Source organism: Zea mays, chromosome 6, assembly GCF_902167145.1.
Source record: "Zea mays cultivar B73 chromosome 6, Zm-B73-REFERENCE-NAM-5.0, whole genome shotgun sequence".
Classification (NCBI taxonomy): domain Eukaryota; kingdom Viridiplantae; phylum Streptophyta; class Magnoliopsida; order Poales; family Poaceae; genus Zea; species Zea mays.
The window spans coordinates 10,402,897-10,428,879 of NC_050101.1; the positions used below are offsets into that span (position 1 = coordinate 10,402,897).

The 25,983-nt window shown below is 45.2% G+C and overlaps 2 protein-coding genes across 2 annotated transcripts; one reads left to right on the top strand and one right to left on the bottom strand.

Annotated features, from left to right (window-relative positions):
- Nucleotides 1-17,210: 17,210 nt before the first annotated feature.
- LOC100304214 (Putative leucine-rich repeat protein kinase family protein) lies at nucleotides 17,211-20,780 on the top strand. Its single transcript, NM_001361388.1, has 4 exons — nucleotides 17,211-17,706; nucleotides 18,649-18,909; nucleotides 19,014-19,928; nucleotides 20,046-20,780. Exons 1-4 carry the CDS (start codon nucleotides 17,268-17,270, stop codon nucleotides 20,504-20,506), a joined length of 2,076 nt encoding a protein of 691 aa, NP_001348317.1. The 5' UTR covers nucleotides 17,211-17,267; the 3' UTR covers nucleotides 20,507-20,780.
- An 890-nt stretch (nucleotides 20,781-21,670) lies between these two features.
- On the bottom strand, nucleotides 21,671-25,699 carry LOC100193914 (glycine-rich protein). The gene is made up of 7 exons (NM_001138986.1): nucleotides 25,571-25,699; nucleotides 24,173-24,718; nucleotides 23,535-23,701; nucleotides 23,195-23,275; nucleotides 23,020-23,095; nucleotides 22,830-22,919; nucleotides 21,671-22,124 (listed from the first exon to the last, which is right to left on the bottom strand). Exons 2-7 carry the CDS (start codon nucleotides 24,696-24,698, stop codon nucleotides 21,994-21,996), a joined length of 1,071 nt encoding a protein of 356 aa, NP_001132458.1. The 5' UTR covers nucleotides 24,699-24,718; nucleotides 25,571-25,699; the 3' UTR covers nucleotides 21,671-21,993.
- Nucleotides 25,700-25,983: the final 284 nt, after the last annotated feature.

Genomic DNA, 25,983 nt, shown 5'->3' on the forward strand with positions numbered 1-25,983 from the left:
CATTATACACAAGCTCAATAAACAATTGGTCCTATAAGTACAAGAACCCAAGAATCCTTTTGGGAAAAAAACATCCACAATCAAGCATATAGAAATATATGATGGTAATAGCTCAGAGATTTGAAAATATTGCATCCCAAAAAAAACATCATGACGATATGTATATAAAACAAGTACATTAGTAGCTTCACTTGCATAATATCTTCAATAACAACCACATCAAGAAACCAATACTAAATAGAAGTAACATATCATATCAAGCATTACGTCGTTAACGACATACCCCATCAAACCATAAAGGGATTTGGAGTAAGGAAGTTCTAGTCATCTATATAATAAAATACTAATATGAAAGAGATACGAACCCATACCCTTCCTATATGTGCAAGTGTGTCAAATTTATCTTCAAATTGTGTAGAATCTAAAGCCTATCCTCTGATACCAACTGTAACACCCCGGGTTCCACCAACACCCCGGAATGCTACTAAACAACACTTCTGACATCTATATATAAAATTTCGGCACCATCCCCCTTGCAAAACTGCATAAATGAGGGGGCAACAGTGTATAAACATATATCATGACAAAAACATACTAAGTACTATTAATCGGCTAGCAAAGAGAACTTAAACATACGACATGAAGTGAATTAACTAGTGCGCATGACTAGTTAAAAAAAACAAACTTCCTTTGACAATAAGTTTCTAATTAAATCATGGCTGCGCCTGGGCAGCGTTATTGTGAGAGTGAAAGTGGACGTGCTGCTACTCCCCTCATTCCCAACATGTATCAAGTACCTGCATTGAGTAATGCAAGAGTGAGATGACACATCTCAGCAAGTAAAATAATATCAAACTGTTTAACCACATAAGAACATTGTTTTACCACCACTTGATTCCACAACCTTCTTATTACGAAGGTGCAGCACGTATACAACGTACAACACACCTAGTTACCACACCTCGCAGGTAGAAACCACAATAGTAACATAGTAATGTCACACTTCATATATACCTCATGAGTGCAAATGTCTGCAAATGCAAGGATGACTTCTGCCTTCATACCTCTAAGGATATGAAGCCGCATCGTACCCCTCCTCGGGCAACGTACGATGCTAAAAATGTACCGGTACGGTCGGACCATAAGATCACGACATAACTTCAAAATGCAAGATGGATGATGCGATGAGCATGTCATGCCTACAACACTTCATATAACGTGATTCAAAAAAATACTTCAACTTCATCCAAGATGGGAATCAACCACATATATCATTACCAAATTACGATCATCCACAATATTAGACAATTGAGAATTAATACTTCCAAACAAATAAACTTCATCATAGAATTCAATGATTAACATAATTAAAACTTATGCATACTCAATGTCAGGGAATAGGATGCAACCCAAACGGTAGCAACCACCACTGTATTTACTTGCCTCTACCGGAAGTTCGGGCAAATCCCTAAGTACGATCCAGAAGTCCACCACCTGTTTTTGACACACAACTTAGTGCACCAATTTCACATAATCAGGCTCATAAACGACGCCGCACCTACGCACAAACTCAAACCCCGCCGCGGGTTGCATCTCTCCCCACACCCTCCAAACTGCAGCGGCGCTGCTTAATAATTTCATAACTTTAAAATTATGACAGCAGTGGTAACAAACAAAAACTCTAGAGGCATCTACATGAAATTCCCCACAAGTTTTGTATACAATTTATAATTAAATTCCAACATCTAATTAGCCCAAAACAGTCCACAAGATGAACCCTATAATCTGTTTTTTTGTCTTTTGGACAGCGACATACCCGGATTCAAACAGCGATATCTTTTAAAATATAATTCCAAATCAAGCACATAAGTACTTATTGGAAAGATAAGACAAATCCCTACATGATTATCATACTGGTTAACACTAATTACCCACGAAAAATTCCCAGAAACTGCTAATACTACTGCTGTTCACCCACCTGAAAATTCTGTTTTTTTGGACAGCAACATAACCGGATTCAAACAACGATATCTCCTAAATTATAACTCCAAATCGAGCGCATAAGTACTCGTTGGAAAGGTATGACAAAAATCTACATGATTCTCCCACTGATCCCTACTAATTGCCCACGAAAAATTCCCAGAAATCACTAGAACTACTGTTGTTCGTCCACCCACTAAATTTCTGGACAGCACCTCTACCAAATCGCATAGGTAAACATGTAACCAATTGGATTGCAGCACAAATACAACAAAATGATCACTAAAATCACCTTCGGTTCCTCCTTTCCTCCTTCTTTTCTTCCTTCTTCCTCCCTCCAAACTCCCATGGAAGACTCGCACCCACACGACGGACACCAAGCGGGGAGGCTCCACCTTGGAGACGAAGAGGTAGGGGGGGCTAGGGTTGAGGGGTGGCGCTGCAATCACTTGGGGAAGAAGGAGAGGGATTGGGGCGGCTGCAAGAGTGGAAGAGAGAGGGGAGGGGCGGCCAAAGGGGTGGGGGAGTGAGAGGGAGGGGGCGGCTAGGGTTTAGGGGGGGGGAACTAATGGGCTCCCCACCGCCGGATCGAGATCCACGGCCCAAACTCGCTCTCACGTCTGCTCCCGACCCCAACGCACAAATCCAACAAGTATTCTATTGTTTTATTGGTGAATGCTTCCTAAAAAACTCCAACCCCAACTACACAGATCACAAAAGAAAAGGGAAAAATACATTTAACTTCTTTTCAGAAAATTGGGTATCACATTGTGTTTATGCCTTTGATCATGTTTCTTATGTATTTTTTTGCTTATTGATGGTGCTCAAGTTGTACAAGCATTCCCCAGACCTCACAAATCCGTTGCAAAGTGATGCACATATTTAGGGGGAGATGTGTTACAACTTGACCCTTTGAGACTAACCGTGTCCTTGAGTTTATTTGTTTTAGTCTCAAAGGAGGTTTGAAAGGGAAAAGGTGGACTTGGACCATGAAAGACTTCCACTGCACTCCGATGAGAGGGTAACTTATTCCAAGTTCATCTCATGTACTCTTATTGCCTTTATATTCTTATTGAAGATTTTGGTGAGGCAATGGGGTTCTAGGGCCAAAATTGATCCTGTTTTGGTGCTTGATGCCAAAGGGGGAGAAAATAAGGCCAAAGCAATAAATGGATCAACTACCACTTGTGAATTTTGAAAATAATAGAGTTAGAGTTTTTGTTTGTCAAAATACTCTTAATTGCTCTTATTGTCAAAAGCTGGCTTCTTGTGGGGAGAAGTGTTGATTATGGGTAAAAGGGGAGTTTTTGAAATCTTGAATCAATTTATCTTGGAACGACTCTCTTCATGTCTTAACAAGTGTGTTTGACTTAGAGATAGAAATTTAAGTTTGATTTGCAAAAACAAACCAAGTGGTGGTAAAGAATGATCCATATATGCCAAATTTGATTCAAAACAAATTTGAGTTTTCATTTGCATTGATATTGCACTTGTTCTAGTTGCTTTATGTTGTGTTGGCATAAATCACCAAAAAGGGGGAGATTGAAAGGGAAATGTGCCCTTGGGCCATTTCTAAGTATTTTGGTGATTGAGTGCCAACGCAAGTGCCTTTGTGTTGATCTATGCAATGTGGTGGACAAAGTGCAAATCATGTCAAAAGGTATGTTTCTCAGACTTAGTACATTGTTTTAGAGACTAATGTATTGTGTCTAAGTGCTGGAAACAGGAAAAGAACAATTGGAAATGTCTTGGCTCGAGCAGCCAAGACTCTGCTCAGTCTGGGAGCACCGGACTGTCCGGTGGTGCACCGGACAGTGTCCGGTGCGCCAGGCTGGCTCGTGCGAACTCGCTGCTCTCGGGATTTCATCGGCGGCGTACGGCTATAATTCACCGGACTGTCCGGTGTGCACTGGACTATCCGGTGAACCAACGGTCGGCCGGGCCAACGGTCAGCTGCGCGATCCGCGCGAGACACGTGGCCGAGCCAACGGTCGGGTGGGGGCACCGGACTGTCCGGTGTGCACCGGACAGTGTCCGGTGAGCCAACGGCTCCCAGGCGCCAACGGTCGACTACGCCACAGAAGGAAAGAAATCCGCACCGGACAGTGTCCGGTGCGACAGGCGACAGAAGGCAAGATTTGCCTTCCTGGAATGCTCTCAACGGCTCCTAGCTGCCTTGGGGCTATAAAAGGGACCCCTAGGCGCATGGAGGAGGACACCAAGCATTCTCTAAGCATTCCTAAGCACTAAGACATCGATTCCGCGCTTGTTGGGTCTATGCTTCGTCGCCGAAGGTCTTCAAGGGAGAAGCGGCTTTATAATGTGTGAGCAGGTACCTTCGGACTTGTATCAGAAAGGGAGAAGCTCAAAAGATACAAAGGTTGACACAACGCCGAAGCTGTGAAGCAGGAAAGCTTCGGCATGTTCGCAGAAAAGGGAACCGACTTAAAGATGAAAAGGCCATTTAGACCTCGATAGAGTGCTATAGAATTATCACCAAATGTAAAGGGCATGTATGTAATTTTGTATGGGTTGTACCCCGTGCCTATAAATAGGTGAACAGTACCCCCGTACTGTTCACGCGGACTTGGCCTTTGCTTTTGCGTCACACTTGTATTTTCATCTCCTTCCAAGCCGAAGGTACATTTATAATTCGATATTGTTTCTATTTCTCTACGATGATATAATAAAGATAAATGAATAATGTTATATAATTATTCATGCTATCTTTTATGTTTCTTATGCTTCGTCTTTCGTTAATATATACTGTGATGATGAAGGTTCGTCCTTCATGACCTTCGTCCGAAGATCGTTATATCCTAAGGGAAATAATGCTTCGAAGGACGAAGGACTTTATCGTTTAACATTCTTCGTGTTGCCTTGTTCTTAACTCATAGCATTTGAGAACAAGTCCCCAACATTGGCGCCCACCTCCGGTGAACTCACTTCCACTTTTTGAGCTGATGGCTTCGTTCAACGACCAAGCTGGAGCTGCTTCGGACCCGAAGCTGGTGCTCCCGATCACAGGTGGCTCGTCCTCAGAGCCAGCTAACAAGAAACAGAAGAAGGAAGCACAGAGAAGGGTACAGCATGTTGGGGTGCAAGGACCCTTCATCAAATCAAGATGGTCTCACATTCCTATTACCTTCTCCCAAGAGGACCTTCAGCTCAAAGATTACCCACACAACGATGCCATGGTTATCTCTTGTGTTATCAAAGGATTTCTGGTCCACAATGTCTTGGTTGACACAGGCAGTGCAGCTGACATCATATTTGCTAAGGCCTTCAGACAAATGCAAGAGCCAGAAGATAAGATTCATGATGCTACACATCCTCTCTGTGGCTTCGGAGGAAGACAGATTGTAGCATTAGGCAAGATCACCATGTCAGTAACCTTCGGGTTCATCAACAACACTAGAACTGAGCAAGTTGTGTTTGACATTGTCGACATGGAATACCCTTACAATGCAATTATTGGTCGTGGTACTCTTAATGCCTTCGAAGCAATCCTTCATCCTGCTTATCTTTGTATGAAGATACCTTCAGATCAGGGACCCATCGCTATCCATGGAAGTCAGGAAGCTGCAAGAAGGGCCGAAGGTAATTGGACTGACTCAAAAGCAATCCATAACATCGATGGAGCTGAAGCTTGTGAACAGTACAAATTCAGAAGGGAGAAAGCAGCTTCAGCAGACCAGCCGAAGCCTAAGCTCTTATGTGAGGACATAGCAGAGCAGAAGGTGCTGTTAGGCTCTCAGTTATCCGAAGAGCAGGAGAAAACCTTGATAAGGTTTTTGTTCAATAACAAGGATGTTTTTGCATGGTCAGCCAATGATCTCTGCGGAGTTAATAGAGATGTTATCGAGCACTCACTCAATGTCGATCCATCCTTCAGACCCAGAAAGCAAAGGCTTCGGAAAATGTCAGATGATAAGGCCGAAGGTGCTCGCAACGAAGTCAAAAGACTCCTCAGTGCAGGAGTTATCAGAGAAGTGAAGTACCCAGAATGGCTGGCTAACACTGTTATGGTAAAAAAGGCCAATGGCAAGTGGCGAATGTGCATCGATTTTACAGATCTTAACAAGGCTTGTCCGAAGGATGAATTCCCACTACCAAGGATAGACTCTTTAGTTGATGCAGCAGCTTCGTCAGAGCTCATGAGTCTGTTAGACTGTTATTCAGGCTATCACCAAATTTGGATGAAGAAGGAAGATGAGCCGAAGACTAGCTTCATCACTCCAAGTGGCACATATTGCTATCTTCGGATGCCTGAGGGGCTCAAAAACGCTGGAGGAAGTTTCAGCCGAATGACTGCGAAGGTTCTTCAATCTCAAATAGGCAGAAATGTGTTAACTTATGTTGATGACATCATTGTCAAAAGCACGAAGCAGGAGAATCATATTGCTGATCTGCAGGAGACCTTCGCCAGTTTCAGGCAAGCTGGCTTGAAGTTAAATCCAGAAAAATGTGTCTTCGGAGTGAAGAAGGGGAAATTTCTTGGATGCTTGGTTTCAACAAAGGGAATTGAAGCCAATCCAAGTAAAATTGAAGCTATACTTCGGATGGAGCCACCAACTACAAAGAAGGGGGCTCAAAGATTGACAGGAAGGTTGGCATCTCTCAATAGATTCATATCCAGATCGGCAGAGAGAAATTTACCATTCTTCGAAGTACTGAAGTCGGCCGAAGTCTTTCAATGGGGACCAATCCAGCAGAAGGCTTTCGAAGAACTGAAACAGTATTTGATAGATCTAACAACATTGACTCCACCAATGCCAGGGGCTCCTTTATTGTTATATGTGGCAGCTTCGCACTCAGCGGTAAGTGCAGCGCTTGTTCAGGAGAAGCTTGATGGTCAAGTCAAAAGGCAGGCCCCAATATATTTTGTTTTCGAGGTCCTTAGTTTATCAAAGAAAAATTATACAGAGTTGGAGAAGATACTGTATGCTGTCTTGATGGCCTCCAGGAAGCTTCGGCACTATTTCCAAGCTTACAACATAATTGTTCCTTCATCACAACCTCTGAAGGATATTATGAGGAACAGAGAAGCTACTGGAAGGATTGGAAAATGGGCTGCAGAGCTCAATGAATTTTGTATTGAATATGTTCATAGATCTTCGATTCAGTCGCAGGCACTGGCAGACTTTATTGCTGATTGGACACCAGGGGCTCAGGAGGAGGAAACAAATAAAGACAACGAAGCCTGGATAGTGTTTTGTGATGGATCTTGGGGAACCTTCGGAGCAGGAGCGGCTGCTGTGTTGGTTTCACCTTCCAAAGTCAAAACCTGTTATGCGGCAAAACTTGATTTTAATTGCACAAATAACATTGCTGAGTACGAAGCATTGATTTTAGGTCTTCGGAAGTTAAAAGCAATGGGAATCAGAAGGGCCATACTTAAAACTGATTCCCAGGTTGTTTCGGGTCATATTGACAAAAGTTGTAAGGCTAAGGATCCGAAGCTTGAAAAATATCTGGATATGGTTCGAAGAGTCGAAGCTTCCTTCGAAGGGTTTTCTGTCAAGAATATCCCTCGAGGACAAAATGAGCATGCTGATCTGTTAGCTAAGTCAGCAGCACAGGGGCTGCCTTTACCTTCGGATGTGTTCTTTGAAACAATAAAAGCACCTTCGGTGGAACTCCTTGAAAGAACAGTTCTTAATATATCTCCTGTTTTTAGTGAAGATTGGAGAACTGAGATCATCTCTTACCTTCAGGGTAAATTTCTTTCAGATGACGAAGCTTATAACAAGAGAATGGAGGCAAGAACTCGTCCATATGTCATGATAGAAGGGGAGTTGTACAAACATGGAGTTTGTGCTCCGTTGCTCAAATGCTTATCCAGAACCGAAGGTATAGAGTTAATGAAAGAAATACATGCAGGCCTGTGTGGATCTCACATCGGATCCAGGCCGTTACTTGGAAAAATTTTCCGTCAAGGATTTTATTGGCCGAAGGCAGCTTCGGATGCAGCAGAATTGGTTCAAAAGTGCGAAGGTTGTCAGAAATGTGCAAGAGATCAGAAGCAACCTTCGTCCTTGACACAGCTCATACAACCCACTTGGCCATTGCAAAGGTGGGGCCTTGATTTGTTAGGTCCGTTGCCACCGGCCCAAGGGAACTTGAGATATGTTGTGGTAGCTGTGGAATATTTTTCTAAATGGATTGAGGCGAAGCCTTTAGCCACAATAACTTCGGCTACCGTCCAAAAGTTTTTCTGGCAGAATATTGTTTGTCGTTTCGGGGTGCCAAAGGCTATCACTGTGGACAATGGAACACAGTTTGACTCCGAAGCTTTCAGGGATTTCTGTGACCAAATTGGTACGAAGATCCATTTTGCATCAGTCAGGCACCCGGAGTCAAATGGACTCGTTGAAAGAGCCAACGGCATTATAATGACAGGAATAATGAAGCTAATCTTCAATCAACCTAGAGGAAAATGGCCAGATCAGCTAACCAAAGTGGTGTGGAGCCACAACACGACAACATCAAGGTCTACAGGCTTCACTCCATTTAAGTTATTATTCGGTGACGAAGCAATAACTCCAGAGGAAGCTAAAGCCGGATCAATAAGGATAGTAGCTTCGGCAGAATCAGATTCCGAAGCTGCTTATTCTATAGAAAAAGATGCTTTAGAAGGGATCAGACTGCAAGCCGTGGAGAATATTAATAAATATCAAGCTGAAACAGTCAAATGGCGGGATAGAAAGGTTCGGCTAAAAAATATTGAGCCAGGGCACTTGGTACTTCGGAGGGTGGCCAACCCGGAAACAGTGGGCAAATTGCAGTTGAAATGGGACGGGCCTTTCTTAGTAGCATCTTCGTCAAGGCCCGGTTCATACAGATTGAAAGATATGGACGGCAATGACATTCCTAGGTCTTGGAATGCGGATGAGCTTCGGCGATATTATGTATAATTCGATGTAATTTTTCACATTTTTATTTTTTCTTTCATGGCACCCTTTTCCTTTCCAAAGGGGGAGAAAGGTTTTTAATGGGGCCAGCATATGTAATTTCCTTTTTTAGTCTTATAAGAGCAAAATCCCCCAAAGAATGTAAATGTAAAAGCTGAGAGCGCACCATCGAGTGCCGAAAAGTAAAAACGAAGAAGCTCCAAAGACGTTCCTAAGGGAATGCAGAGCTTATACCGCCTAAGTAAAAGGCGAAGAAGCTCCAAAGACGTTCCTAAGGGAATGCAGAGCTTATACCGCCTAAGTAAAAGGCGAAGAAGCTCCAAAGTCGTTCCTAAGGGAATGCAGAGCTTACAGCGAAAAGTCAACGCTGATTCCGCCAAAAGTAAAGGCGAAGAAGCTCCAAAGTCATTCCTAAGGGAATGCAGAGCTAAGGTGTGATTGTTTTTAAGAAAATAATGGCTATAAATATAGCTTCGGATACGTGTTTGGCCATTCATTTGCATAACACATTACATCATAGCATTTGCATTCATAAACATTCATCTAGGCATATGTAGGATAATCATCTTCATCGCATAAAATGATTGCTTCGGCAAGAAGAGAAAAAAGAAAGGGAAAAAGAGCTTCGTGCACAAAAAAGAGGGGAAACTGTTGTTTTTATGAAGGAGAGCTTCGGAAAAAAGGAAAATGTTGTTTTCTATGCTTCGTTGCGTACGAAAAGAAGGGAAGGTGTTTTTTTCGCCTTCGGCTCAAAAAAGGAAATTTCGTCCACATCAAAGCATTTCTCATAAATCAGTGAAAGGTTAAGGATATATTACAAGGTATGAACAGTATACATGGAAGTTTTGTTTACATTTACAAAAGTTATCTCAAAAGTTTTTCAAGTACTGTATGCAGTCTACTATCTAAATCTCCAAGGAGCTTCGGCTTCGGCGCTAAATCTCCAAGGAGCTTCGGCTTCGGCGTTATTTTTGATCATCAACTTCGGCTTCGTCATCCTACATGAATAAGGTCATTGGAAGTCAGAATCAAGTTTATAAGAAAAGGTAAGCACAAGGTATGATTTCTTACTGGATCAAGGTGGCTACGAGCTTCGTCTCCAGCTTTCTCTCGACCACCTTTTGTCCATATCATTTTTACAAATCGATTCGAGATGCTTCGAGCGAGATCAGGGATGTCATCCAGGATTGATGGTGACAAAGTAAAATTTGGCCTATTGACAATTTTCCCATGATCACAGCCAGCCTTCATGAAGGCTGCAGCAGTCCCTCGAGAAGCCACCCAGGCACAGAAGTCACCATGCCCAGCTATGACTTCGTCGAGCTCGTCAATCTCCCCCTCAATGTGTTCGAAGGTTTTTGGTAGATCTTCAGCTGAGGGGGTAAATTTTTCGCTGCTAGCTCCAACCGAGTAAAAAATCTTTCTTAATCGTTGAATGCACTTGTTGCTGAATTCCAGGCATTTTTCTTGAAGATTTGTCAGTAGTTTTCTCAAATCCGAATTCTGCTGAGCTTCGGCTTCAAGTTTTTCATTGAGATCTTGTTTTTCTCGTTCGAACTGCTCAGACTGGCGGAGAAGCTTCGAGTTTAGTTCTGATATTTTTGCTTCAGCTTCCGCCAGTAAGCCTTCGGCTGCCTGGAGCTCAAAGTTCTTTTTCTCAAAAGCATCTGATTGCTCCTTTATTTTGTTTTCCAAATTTCCGATTATAATTTCATGCTTTTTATCTTCAAGAACTTGTTGCATTTGCAAGGCTTTGCTCAATAACATACTCTACACAAACACAACCTTCGTCAGACATGCTATTATTAGATGCAATAAAGGTTAAGAGACGTCATTCACCTTGAAGTTGGAGTAAAACAAACTACCAACGACATGTTGTCGTCGGTAGCGGCTGATATCTGCTTCTAGCTTCGGGAATCCAATACTCTTGGACAGAGTACTAATAACTTTGGCCCCTGTTTGGTCCCGAATACACTCTAATTTCTCATCATCAACGCCTCCGAAGAGGAGTGCCCCAGGTTTGTATCCACAGGATTGGGCATACTCTTTAAGCTCTTCTATTTCAGCTTTTGTTAGATGTTCTCCAACTAAGTTTTGGAACGCGAAGGCTTCGTTTTCTGAAGCTTCGTCAGCAATTTCTTTTCCTTTCTTTAACGCTACGGTCACAGTCTCTTCGGCAGCAGTGGCAGCTTCTTCTGCAGCCATGTCTAGCAGCATTTGGTCAATATGTTTAATTGTGCTCTCTAAATTCAAATCTTCAGCTGAGGCAACTTCGGCGGTTGCGGCCTCCGAAGGTGCAATTTCAATATCTGCCTCCTCTGTAGCTGCTTGTGTTTTTTGGGCCAAAGCTCTTGGCGGCGTTTTGTCAATTACCTCTGTTACGGTAATGATTCTTTGTTTCTTTGCCTTGATTGTTTTCCTCGATTTCTCGGGCTCCTTGTCCTTCTGAAAAAACTTTGTCAGTTGTGGACCCAGTGGACTTAGCTTCGCAGGTAAGGATTCAGTCATTACCTTCAGAATTTCCTCAACAACAGCAGCAGAAGGCGATGCGGGGGTTTCTTCTGCTTCGGATATTTGTTGCTTCGGAGAAGAAGCTTTCCTTTTCTTTGGAATTTTCTTCTTTATTGGCTCTTTTTCACCTTCATCTAAGGCTTCAGTTCCCCTTTTCCTTTTTTGGCCTCCGGCACCTTTGTTCAGATCTTCGTAGTCTGGGTACTCGAAACCCAAGGCGTCCAATACTCGATTTAGCCTTCGTTTCGGTCGAGTGCCGAAGGCTGCTGTCATCAATTGATCTTCTTTTTTCGAATAATTGCCAAGTATCTCGTTGCACATCACTTCAATCATATCCAGCCACTCTTGGCAAGGGGTTTTAAAGTATTTCTTAAATTTGAAGTAGTAAGGCAAGCGTACAAGTTCACCTTTTTTCTTCTCCCCCTCCAGCTTCGGCATTTCCCACTCTTTTACACTAGGGAAAACCTTGAAAGCCAAGAATTCCTGGACCAGGTCCCTTGTACTGATATTCTCTGCAATTATTTTGAACTCATACATTGCTTTTTGAGTCGGACCCTCTGGTAACATGTGGCACTGGGGGCGGGTTTCTCCGAAGGTCAGTTCAAGTGGACTCTGCACAAGCTTTTCCTTTTCGTCATCAACCTTGACGTAGAACCATTCCGATTTCCACCCTGCTGCCCATTTGCTTCGGTAGCTGATCACAGGATATTTCGTAGTTTTCCGATAAGCAAAATTGTAGCAACCAAAATTCTCATGTAATCCATCTTTTCTAGCCTTTGTCTGATAGTGCAATTCGTGAACCCGGCAAAAGCTGTCCGCAAACGGTTCCACCGCCTGGCTTCGGAGTGCCCAGATATAAACATTGAGCCTAACGATAGCGTTGGGGGTCAGCTGGTGAAAATAGATTCCAAAATTCTTTAATATCTCTGCAATAATCCCATGAAGGGGGAATCTTAATCCAGCCTTTAGGAAGCTCTTAAAAATAACAATTTCATCTTTTTCCGGCTTTGGGGTAGTCTCTTCTCCCCCAAAGCGTAATAGCTTCTTTTGATTTTCAGTAAAATAGCCTGACTTTACCATCTTGGACAAATCAGCCTTCGAAACAGTAGATTTCCCGAAGTCCAAATGACTGGGTTTGCTTGGTGTGGCAAGGTGATAATCATCTTCGGAGTCAGTTTCCTCAGCATCTTCTCCTTCTGCTTCAGCGATTGCTTGTTCTGCATCATCAATAGGCATTTTTTCCGAAATCACTAGCCCGGATCGTTGCATGGCTTCGGAGATAGGGACGGTCTCCGAAGCTTCAGTCTCCTCCCCCTCGCGCTCAACCCTGGCGGTAGAGCGGACTCTGGCCATTTAATTATGAACTTGTGAAACTTTAAAATTTTCTTCCTCCGAAGCAGGTTTCAAACTGGAGCTTCGTTCGGTTCTAACAGACAAGCTTCGGTGATGGTTAAAAATTTTGGCAGGAAAACAGTGCAAATAGCAATGAATGCTGTGGTAACTTCACACCTACTCGTCTGTTTATATAGTGCCGCAGGTAATAAGGCGAAGCGCCAGAAGTTTTACACCAGGCGGACACCCGCTCGCACTCGCTGAACGGTGGACCACAGAGACCGAACAGTAACTCTGCAAGGTGGGGCCGCTACGCGCAGGGAGAGTGAATCGTTTCTCGGCAACGAGCTCAGGGAAGGTGTTTTTTGGACCTTCGGCTCCCCGAAGCCTAAGAGACTTTTTTCACGGATCAAGCTCGTTACGAAAAACGATCTAGCACCGCGAAAGGGGCTACTGTTGGGTCTATGCTTCGTCGCCGAAGGTCTTCAAGGGAGAAGCGGCTTTATAATGTGTGAGCAGGTACCTTCGGACTTGTATCACAAAGGGAGAAGCTCAAAAGATACAAAGGTTGACACAGCGCCGAAGCTGTGAAGCAGGAAAGCTTCGGCATGTTCGCAGAAAAGGGAACCGACTTAAAGATGAAAAGGCCATTTAGACCTCGATAGAGTGCTATAGAATTATCACCAAATGTAAAGGGCATGTATGTAATTTTGTATGGGTTGTACCCCGTGCCTATAAATAGGTGAACAGTACCCCCGTACTGTTCACGCGGACTTGGCCTTTGCTTTTGCGTCACACTTGTATTTTCATCTCCTTCCAAGCCGAAGGTACATTTATAATTCGATATTGTTTCTATTTCTCTACGATGATATAATAAAGATAAATGAATAATGTTATATAATTATTCATGCTATCTTTTATGTTTCTTATGCTTCGTCTTTCGTTAATATATACTGTGATGATGAAGGTTCGTCCTTCATGACCTTCGTCCGAAGATCGTTATATCCTAAGGGAAATAATGCTTCGAAGGACGAAGGACTTTATCGTTTAACATTCTTCGTGTTGCCTTGTTCTTAACTCATAGCATTTGAGAACAAGTCCCCAACAGCGCTTTTGATTCCTTGCGATAGCAATTAGAGCTCTAGTTGAGTTGTGAACTCATTGAGTTGTGTTGTGAGCTCTTGTTGCGACTTGTGTGTGTGGTGTTGCTGTGATTTCTTGTCTTGAGTGTGTTGCTTATCCCTTCCTTACTCTGTGCTTCTTTGTGAACTTCAAGTGTAAGGGCGAGAGGCTCCAAAGTGTGGAGATTCCTCGCAAACGAAATATAGTAAAGCAAGCAAAACACTGTGGTATTCAAGTGGGTCTTTGGACCGCTTGAGAGGGGCTGATTGCAACCCTCGTCCGTTGGGACGCCACAACGTGGAGTAGGCAAGCGTTGGTCTTGGCCGAACCACGGGATAAACCATTGTGCCATCTCTGTGATTGATCTCTTGTGGTTATTGTGTTTTGTTGAGACTCCTCTCTAGCCACTTGGCATTATTTGTGCTAACTCCTAATCAAGTTTTGTGAGTTAAATTTCAAGTTTTACAGGATCACCTATTCACCCCCCCCCCCTCTAGGTGCTCTCACCTACCCCAACTTAGGAGGCACCTCATTGTGTTGACCTTTTATTGAACATATGCTTACTTTGTTGCATATGTTTGGTGTACTGTTCTTTTGTTATTCCCTAAGTTTGTTGAATGAATGATTGCTTTGCGTAGATAACGAGCATTTCGTGGTTCCCTGAGCAGAAACTTGGTGAAGGCAAGTGTCCTCTGACCTATTTATATTCTGTTCACATGATAATTCATTTTCCCGCATTACATAATTGAAACATAAGGATCGACTAGCTTTCTATTCACCTTGTCCTTGATTACCTGTTGGGTTATTATGGTTAACTTTATGCTAGAGCTATACTTTAATCAATGAACATGGTGAGAATACTTTATGATACGATATTCTGGATATAATGATGAACTTGTGACACTAAAAGAGGCTCGGGCTCTCGAGTACTTCTCCGTAAGGACCTGTTCGTTGGATGATCACCCGGGAAAACAGTACAACCATGAGGGTGGTATGGGACGCCCTTAGCTGATTAATTAGAGAAACTTGAGGTGCAGTCGGCTTCACCGTTGGGCCGTCAATGGGGTCCGGACACAGTACTTGCTTTACCGAGGCTGGGTGCCGAGGTTCGTTCGTTTTGCTTTTGTTAGTCACCCCTCCTGCGGGGAGAGGTACTGTGTTTATTAAACTAGAGAAACCTAACGAGTAGCTATGACCTCTAGGGAATCTTTGTAAAGGCTACGTAGTGAAACCTTGCCAACTCACCTTGGGAGTATACCCCCTCCACCAGCCATTATGAGTGACTTGCTGCCCCAACCAACTTGTGTTCATTGCTAGAGCATTGCAAGTCCACAAAGCGTCGTGAGGTGACTAGTAAAGTCTCAGTCCTGTGTTAGGACATCGTTAGTGCGCATGAGAGCCACCTACTAGAGCACACACCACATGCATTAGGCTTCTCTTGGTCAAGTGAAGGTCTATGGCTTATTACTGTTGGTGCTCGGTGGCGATTGTAGTTTGGTGATCACCCCGGAGAATGTGCAACACGTTCCTAAAATAAATAGGAACCTTATTAGTGGTTCTATTTTATGTCGTTATGGCTTTAAGATAGTGTTTGAGTCGAACAAGTTTATTATATCGAAATTTGGTTTGTTTATTGGCAAATGTTATGACAATGGTGGTTTGTTCTGTCTTTCAGTGGCTGATGATTGTAATGATGTGGCAAACTCAATTTCATATTCTGAATTGAATGTAAGAGATGTTGTTGTTTGGCACTCTCGACTTTGTCATATTAATTTTGATCGCATTATCCAACTGTTTAGGCTTAATTTGATTCCAAAAATTTATGTTGTTAGGAGATCTAAGTATCATGCTTGTGTGCAAACTAAGCAACCACGCAAACCTTTTAAGAGTGTGGAAGATAAGATTCTAGCACCTTTAGATCTCATTCACTCAGATCACATTTATTTTATTGATGATGCTACTAGATATTGCTAGTTCTATCTTGTTAAGACGAAAAAATGAGGCACTTAATTGTTTTAAGATCTATAAGGCAGAGGTAGAAAACCAACTAGAAAAGAAAATTAAACGAGTTAGGTCTGATAGAGGAGGGGGGTATCTTTCTAATGAATTCAGTGGATATTGTGTGGAACATGGAATATAGTTCGACGAGGTTTAGGTGTCGTCTCCCAGACAGCTATGATGGTGTCATGGAATAATAATATTAGTTCGTTTTGTTTATTACCAGTTATATTATAAGACATTTTCGTTATGTAATAAAGTTTGTCGCATTCGTCTCTATACACTAAGTCATTATATGTGTTGATCTTGTTTGGCGCACATATGAAACGCACCCAGGTTTGTCCCTTAAATCCGGGTGTGACACCCTAGAACTTGTTTGTGGTTAAAACCGCATGAGTGAGAGGCCCGCCTTTTCGATCTGCGCAGGCCAAAGTGGGTTGTGTGACCCAGTATTATAGATGGTGTTTGGTTCTGCATATATTTTGAGAAAGTTGTATACCGCATAAAATCCAATGCAAATTCTATTATCAACTTATGTTGAGGTTGTGGCATAGAATTCAATACGAAATTTAGAACCTTGTATAGCTAAAAATGAGATTCTAGGCATGAACTAAACACCACCGTAGTAGTAGGAGTACTATACATTAGCATGAAACCAGGCCACACATTTATTTTTCAGCGAAAATTCGAACCCACCGTACAGCACGTGCAGTGCAGTGGGCAGCGGCCACGTCGATCGTCGATCAAGCTCGACTGCTTGAGACGAGACGATGGCCAGCGCACCCCATCCGATCAAAAAAAAATCCTTGTTTGGCGATTCAGGTTTGACTCGGGTCGCACATTCAAGCGTGAGGACGGGGCCCACGCCTCATCGGCCCGCTTAATTTAATGCGCTCACGCCCGCGGCAGACGCTCCTCCTACTCCACTCCACCACATCCTGCTTAATTCAAAATTCGAATCCAGAAACGGTTCTGATCCTAGTTGCCTAGCGGGAGGCAAGTCACGTCGCGAGCAGATCGGATGAGCCGAAAAGGTGCTGCCCTGCGATTGGCATTGCATTCCACTAGTTAATAATCCCCCTCCTGAGCAGGGCACTTAAGCAGATACAGTATCTGATCCGTCCTTTTGTATGATACCACACAGAAGACACGCACACATGCAGATACGTACAGCCGTGTACCACAGTAGCCTCATCATGCATGTATGCACGCTGCCAGTTACAATCCCGATAAACCCCCTCCCTTTTTATTATCCATCCAAACGCCTTTCCACTTCTCCAGCTTTTCACCCCCACTCCACTTTCTTTTACCACAAACACCCTCTATAAACCTCCGAATCCCCACACCCCACGCACGGCACCGCCAAGAACTCGCTCCAGCCACCCTCCCACCAGTGCCCCTCCGCGCGCCATGCCGTCCCGTAGCTCCCTCCTCCCGCTCCTGCTCCTCTGCGCCGCCGCCGCCGCCGCCGCCGCGTCCTCGCGCAACGCCGAGCTGGACGCGCTGATGGAGCTGAAGGCGGCGCTGGACCCGGCGGGGCGCGCTCTGGCCTCGTGGGCGCGCGGCGGCGACCCCTGCGGCCGCGGCGACTACTTCGAGGGCGTCGCCTGCGACGCCCGCGGCAGGGTCGCCACCATCTCGCTCCAGGGGAAGGGGCTCGCCGGCGCCGTCCCTCCCGCGGTCGCCATGCTCCCGGCCCTCACCGGCCTCTACCTCCACTACAACGCCCTGCGCGGGGAGATACCGCGCGAGCTCGCCGCCCTTCCCGGCCTCGCCGAGCTCTACCTCGGCGTCAACAACCTCTCCGGCCCCGTCCCCGCCGAGCTGGGCCGACTCGGTAGCCTCCAAGGTGACGAGACCTTCTGAACTTTTATATACATTTGTTTTTTAGAAATTTATTAGAATCTGAACAAGTGGTTTCGAACGTACGGAGAGAAATCCGGGGGTTCCGTTTCGCCCAGCTGTGCATCCCTGTTCGTCAGTTCTTCCTGTTGTCGGATACGGATTGTTTGAATAGGAAATACGTAAACAAACAAACAAACAAAAGTACTTGTTTTTTTAGGGAAAAGAAATTTGAATAGTTCCGAAATTGGTTTGTCCATATTATAGCCTCCACAACTCTGAACTGACAGACATGTCGTAAACTTCTCGTGGTACTCAAAGCGCTCCTTCCTTCCTTCATTTTGAGTTTTTTTTTTAAACATAACCAGGACATGTCCTTAGGTCCTTTTTTTGTTCTTCCAAAGCATTGTGCTGCACTGCACCTGCACCCCCGATGATTGCTTGCCTAGAGGATGGAACAACGAGGGACAACAGCTCATGAATGGAAGGACATAATGGCTGTTTGTTTTTTTTTCCTGTCTGCACAATTAGACCTTTGTGGCCTCCTTTGTAGGGCATCTGTGATGTACTCTGTATGTATCATGGCATCCCATCCCACTTTTATAATGACAGAGTTTTGCAGCAGTTTGGCTGTCGTGGATTTGATTGTACATGCTACTTTGGCGGATGTTTCATGATACTCCATCTTATCCTTTGCCTTTTGTGCTGAGTAAAACCTGGTTATTGAAGCAAGCTAGTTATGAATTCTGCTCAAGGAATTAGTATGGTTTCATTCATGTTGCTCGCAGCCATAATTGCCATTACCTGTCTGTCTACTTTAGGATTAAGCTAGCCTGCCCAAAGCTCAGTAGATCAACCTACCGAATGTCAGTTTGCAGCCATAATTGTCCTCCTAGCTTGTCCTTCTCTTAACGGCAGATTGATTAACAAGCTTGTTTCCCCTTTGCAGTGCTGCAGCTCGGCTACAATCAGCTCACAGGGAGCATTCCAACCCAGCTGGGTCAGCTAAACAAGCTCACTGTTCTCGCCCTTCAGTCCAACCAGCTCAGCGGCGCGATCCCAGCATCCCTCGGGGACTTGCCGGCACTGGCACGGCTAGATTTAAGCTCCAACCAACTCTTCGGCTCAATCCCCTCCAAGCTCGCTGAGATCCCTCGTCTTGCAACGCTAGACCTCCGGAACAACACACTGTCAGGAAGTGTTCCATCTGGTAACTATTAGGCTATGCTTTCTTTCTTTCTTGATGCCACTGCATGCTCACAGCTCACTTCCTTTGTTATCTGAAAAAAAATGTTGGTTGATCTGATGATGCAGGTCTGAAGAAGCTGAACGAGGGGTTTCTGTATGAGAACAATCCGGAGCTCTGTGGAGCGCAGTTCGATTCTCTGAAAGCTTGTCCTAACGACGGCAACGACGACGGCAGAACGCCCCGGAAACCTGAATCGACCTCTGTCATCAAGCCCCAGCAGATTCAAAAGGCGGCCGACCTCAACCGGAACTGCGGCGACGACGGAGGCTGCTTGAAGCCTTCGACGCTCCCTACAGGGGCTGTTGTTGCCGGAACATTCGTCATCGTGGCAGGAGCAGCGGCCTGTGGCCTGTCCGCGTTCTCATGGCACCGCCGCCAGAAGCAGAAGATCGGCAGCAGTTCGGTCGAGCATCTGGAAGGCCGGCCTAGCCTGGACCGGTCGAAGGAAGCATACGAGAGAAGCGCCGTGTCGTCACTGATCAACGTCGAGTACTCCAGTGGCGGCTGGGACACTTCATCCGAGGGGTCACAGTCACAGCATGGGGTGGCGAGGCTGTCGTCGGCGGCAGAGTGTGGTTCCCCGAGCGTGAGGTTCAACCTCGAGGAGGTGGAGTGCGCCACGCAGTACTTCTCGGACGTGAACCTGCTCGGCAAGAGCAGCTTCGCCGCAACGTACAAGGGGGTCATGCGGGACGGGACGGCTGTTGCGGTGAAGAGCATCAGCAAGAGCAGCTGCAAGTCGGAGGAGGCCGATTTCCTGAGGGGCCTCCGTGCGCTGACGTCGCTGCGGCATGAGAATCTTGTCGGGCTGAAAGGATTCTGCCGGTCCCGGGCGAGCGGGGGATGCTTCCTCGTCTACGAGTTCATGACCAACGGGAGCCTTTCTCGGTATCTCGACGCCAAGGAAAGCGATGCAGCGGACGCCGCCGCCGTCCTCGACTGGCCTACACGGGTCTCCATCATCAAAGGCGTCGCCAAGGGTACGTACGATTCAGAACTTGCAGATTATTTCCTTGCCTCGTCGTATACGTTGTTGTTTTGTTTTGCACTGATTTTCTCTGTGGATCCTTGGATTTTTTTTTTTCCTTCTCTTTCAGGCATCGAGTACCTGCACAGCAGCAAGCTCGCGCACCAGAGCATCTCGGCGGACAAGGTCCTGCTCGACCACCTCCACGCGCCGCGCCTCTCCGGCGCGGGCCTGCACAGGCTGCTGGCCGACGACGTGGTGTTCGCGGCGCTCAAGGACAGCGCGGCGATGGGGTACCTGGCTCCCGAGTACGCGACGACGGGGCGGTCCACGGACAAGCAGGGCGACGTGTACGCGTTCGGCGTGGTGGTGCTGCAGGTGCTGGCGGGGCGGCGCGCCGTGTCGCCGCCCCACCTCCAGCAGGACGGCGGCGGGCGGCTGGACGACCTCGTGGACCCGCGCCTGCGCGGGCGGTTCTCGCGCGCCGAGGCCGCCAAGCTCGCCGGCGTTGCGCTGCTGTGCACCGCCGAGGCGCCCGCGCAGCGGCCCGCCATGGCCGCCGTGCTGCAGCAGCTCGGCACCAGCAGCTAGTGATCGTCGTCGGGCGGTACGGTGGTGGGCCGGAGTCGGAGCACGCTGGCTACCTGCCCGCGTGTGGTGACTGCTTGGTGTTGAGTTAGTTAACCGCTACTGATCTCGGCTACTCGCTTGGTAACTGCATTTGCTCCTTGTTTGAGCTGAGCCCCGGCTCCTTCCTCGGGAGCTCGGTTGATGTAGTGTAGTAGTAAAGTAAGATGGTGTGATTGCATAGTGACGGCGAGTTTTTATTAGTTAACTACCGCCTCATGGCACTGATGTTGTATCGAGGATTTCTGTTCGAAACGTGGAAATGTCACGACGAGTTGCGCACGACACCCTTCAAATGACGTGCTGAAAGCCTGAAAGGAAGTGCGCATGCATGCAGATCCCAGGATTTGGGACAGTCCGTCCTTGTCCCTGTCGCCGTACTGGTGGTGGCGCGTCGTTGCTGATGAATGCCATGAGATGCAATGCAATGGAGGGCATGCTTGGCGCGTGCAGAGCATTTAGGGGGGTGGCGACGTGGTGGTTGGTGGCGGCATGGCTGATGATGACTGCCGTTGCCTTGCCCCAACGCAATGCAAGCATGTGGTACGTCCGACTCCGACCTCGGACGGAATTGTAGGCACTGCAGGTCTTCCGAGCACAGCAGAGGCTCCCCGCTCCTCCCCTGTTGGCCAGAGGCAGGTCAGGTCAGCAGAGTTAGGTCATGTTCCAATCTTGCGAGATAAACTTTAGCAACTTATTTTTAGCTACTTTTAGCCATTTATAATCTAAACAGGAGAGATAATGGTGATAATTTAAGCTAAACTTTAGCACTTCAATTCATATAGCTAAAGTTTAGCAGGAAGCTAAAGTTTATCCCGTGAGATTGAAACGGAGCCTTAGCTGGTTCACGACAGTTTGCTGCCCCTACATTAGAAGCAACCGTAATCAGTACTTTAGCTTAGACTATATCCAGCAGCTTATTCATCTCCATAGCCATATTTAACCATATTTAAACTCTAATCTATGAACAGTATAGTCTACAGTGTAGAACAGTATAAAATAAACTCTAGATAGACTGCTGCAGACGGTCTTATTGGCAGCTAGAATGCATCTGAAAGAAAAATTACAAACATACATACTCATGCCACCATATACCACCATATAAGACTTTTCAAGTGTTCGCAGAGTAGAGTTTAAATATGTGGATGTATAAGCTGTTGGCAAGAGGCTACATGATTCTAGGGCGAGTCATTCATGAAGAAATTGTCCTTCCCATCAAAACATATTAGGCAGCACTAAACTACAGTGATTGGAGCACTAGGATAGAACTGCTCAAACTAAGGAAAGCTTCTGATTTTCAGTTGTCTCCAGTGAAGCTCTTCAATATTAAAAAACTGTCATAAGCTATACAGTAGTCTTTCGAATGAGCGCTCGGGTTGCAACATTTTTCTGCAAAATAGTGGATGCGACCGGTACTGAGCACTGTGATCCTGCGTATGGCACAGAAGAACTCATGTGCGGGGTGCACGACCCGTGGAAGAGCCATTCTGGAAGTTCCATGAGGAATTCGCTTTACGGGATCGTCCTGGGGCAGGAAGTGCTGGCCTTTGATTCGCATCTCGGAAGCCCGTGTGAAGATTTCCTGCATGATTTTGCAACTGAGTAAGATCTCAGAACCATAGGAATCATGTTTGAATATGTAAATCAAGTGAGCACCACAAATTATTAGCACAAGTGGCACAAATTATTAGAAGTGTGATTAAAAGCTAGCCAACTGAAGGCGTACACTCAAATGAGACAACGAACAACACATTCTACATTTGTGGTGCTGCTGGCTACAGGGGATTTGTGTCCTGATTGTGTTATCGTGGTTAACCGTTGTCATTTGTGATTAACTGTTATGCCACATATACTGTATACACTATAGATTTGTGTGTTAAAATGCATGCCTAGAGGTGGATACATGCATTGAGCTTTTTTTTCTCTCTTCGAAATGTCAATGACCCAAAGATCTTATCCGCACCAGATCTTTGTATGTGATTAATTACAGTTCAGAAAAATTATCATTACCACAGGATATCTAAACCACTATACAAGTCAAGATTCATCCCCCATCTACAATATAATAGATGATAGTGCTCTTGGGGATTGGATTACTGTTACGAAGCATTTGTGTAAAGAACTCAAGATACCACCGCTAGCACAAAGAAAGAAACATTATGGTCAAACCCTTGATTTCGTAAAAAGAATTGTGCCTGTATACCGTCCTTCTCTTCTCTAGAATTAGGCAAAAAAAATGTTTGAGCGAGAGAAAGAGTCAATGAGAGGGGAGGGGCATAGGCTATACCGTTGCCAAGCATGTTCATTCTAGTATCCCAGCCAGGCATATTCTGCCTGGCATTTCTTTGCCATGATTCTTCAAACCCACCAAGCTCATCTGAATGGAAAAGAGAAAATGGTATCAGAATTGGTTTGGAAGGTGGGAGGAAAACAATAAAGCACCAACAGTGAAAACTGAAAACACAAACACACTAAACCTTCATTCAAGTTGTGTAAAGTTTGAAGGGTGTTCACACGTCCATCGGAGTTAAGGTTTCTTGTTAACGAGTGACCCTGCAGCATACCAACAACAGATAATAGTAAGTAGCTCTAATCACAGCATCAGTGTGATTGGATGGAAGAAAGCAAGACGTCCACAAGGAATATCAATACCTTAATGCCAATGCCACGTGAGATCCTGTGGGTGGCTTTACCAGTAGTTGTGTCTGCCTCCTTGCTTTCTTCCAGTGTAATCTAGAGCATTCACAAATAATTACCACTATAACCTTGGACCCTACATATAAGCAAAAAAGGACAGACCCAGTGCGGGAGGCTCCCACATGAGTACTCAATGAGACAACTCTCACCACTTCACCAGGCCTGCCCTTCACCCTACAAATATGCAAAAAAAAGGGGGAGACCCAGTGCCAAAGCTTCCACGTGTGGGGTCTGGGGAAGGGATAAACTGCGGCAGATGAAGAAAAACATTCATGAGATGATGATATATACTTACTCCGTTTGCACCAGTCTTCCTAGTCGTTGAAGATGTATAACAGGCTCCATTTGGACCACCATATGTAACAGTTGAACTCTGAAACATAAATGTCTGAGGCTGTAGACGTGATGTACCAGATCTGCTGAGCTCCCTCCCAAATTGTCTATGTTTAGGTCTTTTATTATCTGCAAAATAGTATGTATGCATTAGTAGCCTCCACTTGTAATGCGAATCCTTTACAGCATACACTAAGGGAATATTATAAAAGATACTCTGCTAAACATAATAAACTAGTAGTTCAACTTCAACGTAACATGCCACCTACAAGGCTAAAAACCAATTGAGTAGGCTTTCTAGAAATACAATGAGATGAGATCATACTGAAGCTATGTGATACAATAGGTCTTTTTGATGATAGACGAAGTTGACTTTATTTACATTGTATGAGGTCCAAGTACATTTGCTGAATTTTAAAAAATGTTTTATTTACTGAATCTTCCCAAGAATTGCCAGAAAATATTTCAGTCCTTGACTTACAAAAGGAAAGTGAAGTGGTATAAGGCTCAAGACATGATAGGCTATGTAAATTCAAATGATTATGCAATGCAAACATGGACACTAAACAATAACATGCCCAATAAGGAAAATGAACTGACCTTCTTCTTCTTCTTCATCTGGGTCCTCCACACACGGTTCTCTGCTTTCCCTTGGATGCTTCCTAAAGTTGCCATTCTTCTTGCCATCTTCTTTATCATCCTCTGGTTTATCCTCGTCATCTGAAGACAACTCCTTGATAATTGGCCCTTTAGGCCTGCTCGATTCAGAGGCTTGCTGAATGAAACCACTGGCATTGCTCATGCCTTGATTGAGATGTGTCTGGCTTCCAAAAGTGCCTCCATTGAGATTGCCATGGGATGCAAACATACTTGATCCAAGCAAGCTAGGTTGCATCATGCTACCAAAGGGGTTCATGAAGCTAGGTTGCATCATGCCGCTGAAAGGGGTTGAGAAACTAGGTTGCATCATGCCACCAAAGGGGTTTGTGAAGAAAGGGTCATCAAAGGGATTTGCGCCACCAAAGAAACCGGACATTATGTTCCCTGGCTGTCCAAAGCTGCCGAAACCAACAAAAGGGTCCCCAAAACCGAACAAACCCTGCCTCCCACCTCTTCCCCCTTGCATCTTATGTTACAGCACCTTGCCTGGTTCAAAAATCAAAATACAGGCAATATGTATTAAATAATTGTGCATCGTGTAGATAACACTATACGGTCACATAACTCCAGCCTGAGCCCCAGTTCAAAATCATCAATTCATATGGACATGTGGTAGCATGGTCCATATGTAAATAAACAGTAAACAATAATGTAATAACTGAAACTGCAACATCACATGATCAAGTGGAGCCCAGACACATTTTTCCCAAGAGCAAACCTTCATCAATTAGATGATCAAACATGACACCCAAAACGCATTCACAGAAATAATATTAGCTCTACAACATCATGTCTGCAGTGAACTGTAAACCAGTGATGAAAGAGTGTGACAGTTATCCATTTCGAGGAAGCAGGCCTACAGCCAGAGGCGGGCCTTAATTAAGAGTAAGCTGGGCCATGCCCCCCTCCTCGTAATTTTAATTGTTTATACAGTAATTTTGGTACTGTTCATCAATGCTTAGTGATCAAATTACATGTGCTTTCTTCCCCACAACCAAAACACCAGCTAAGCTGAACAGATGAAACTACCTTCCTTGTCAATCCAGTGCCGATGAAATGCGGAAATATGACTCATAATTTCGTACGCATACAGCACCGTCGTCAGACACCCTACGGCCAAGCATAAACAAAGTAATTCTTCCGGCATGTACTGCTAGTCTACTACCAGTATCATCACTTAGACACGATAAACAAATCCTCAGCATGTTCCTCAGTTTTCCTATCCGGAAAAACAAAATCAAAATGGGCGTCGCACGGCACACCGAATTCGAAACGGATGATGCCTTACTACTGAGGCGCAAATCGCATAGGCGGGACGGGGAAATGAAAGCATCAGACCTGAATAATCTCGGGGGGACGCTGCGCCCGAAGGGATCTGTCCAACCGGACCAGAAGGTAGCTCTCGAGCTCTGGCAAGGGTGGACGCGAGCGGGACTCCGATTCGGCGATGGGTGGGGCGGGGAGGTGGGGAAGGAAAACTCGGTAGGAACCGGATGGGAGAGTTCTAGAAGGGCTACTATGGGTGACGGCTCATTCGTCCTAATTATGCTAGGACTGTCATGAATTGGCCCGCTAATGGAAGGCCCACAGCCTGAAACATTAGGCCCGTTTCTCTCCTCTCGTTCTTCTATTCGTGACGGTTCATGGCACATGCTGAATGATCCAGTTTGACTTTGTGCATGTATACAAATATGATCTTGCGTATAGGATATGTTCTGTTTTGAGTGAGTCTTTGAGCTCTGCTCCAACTG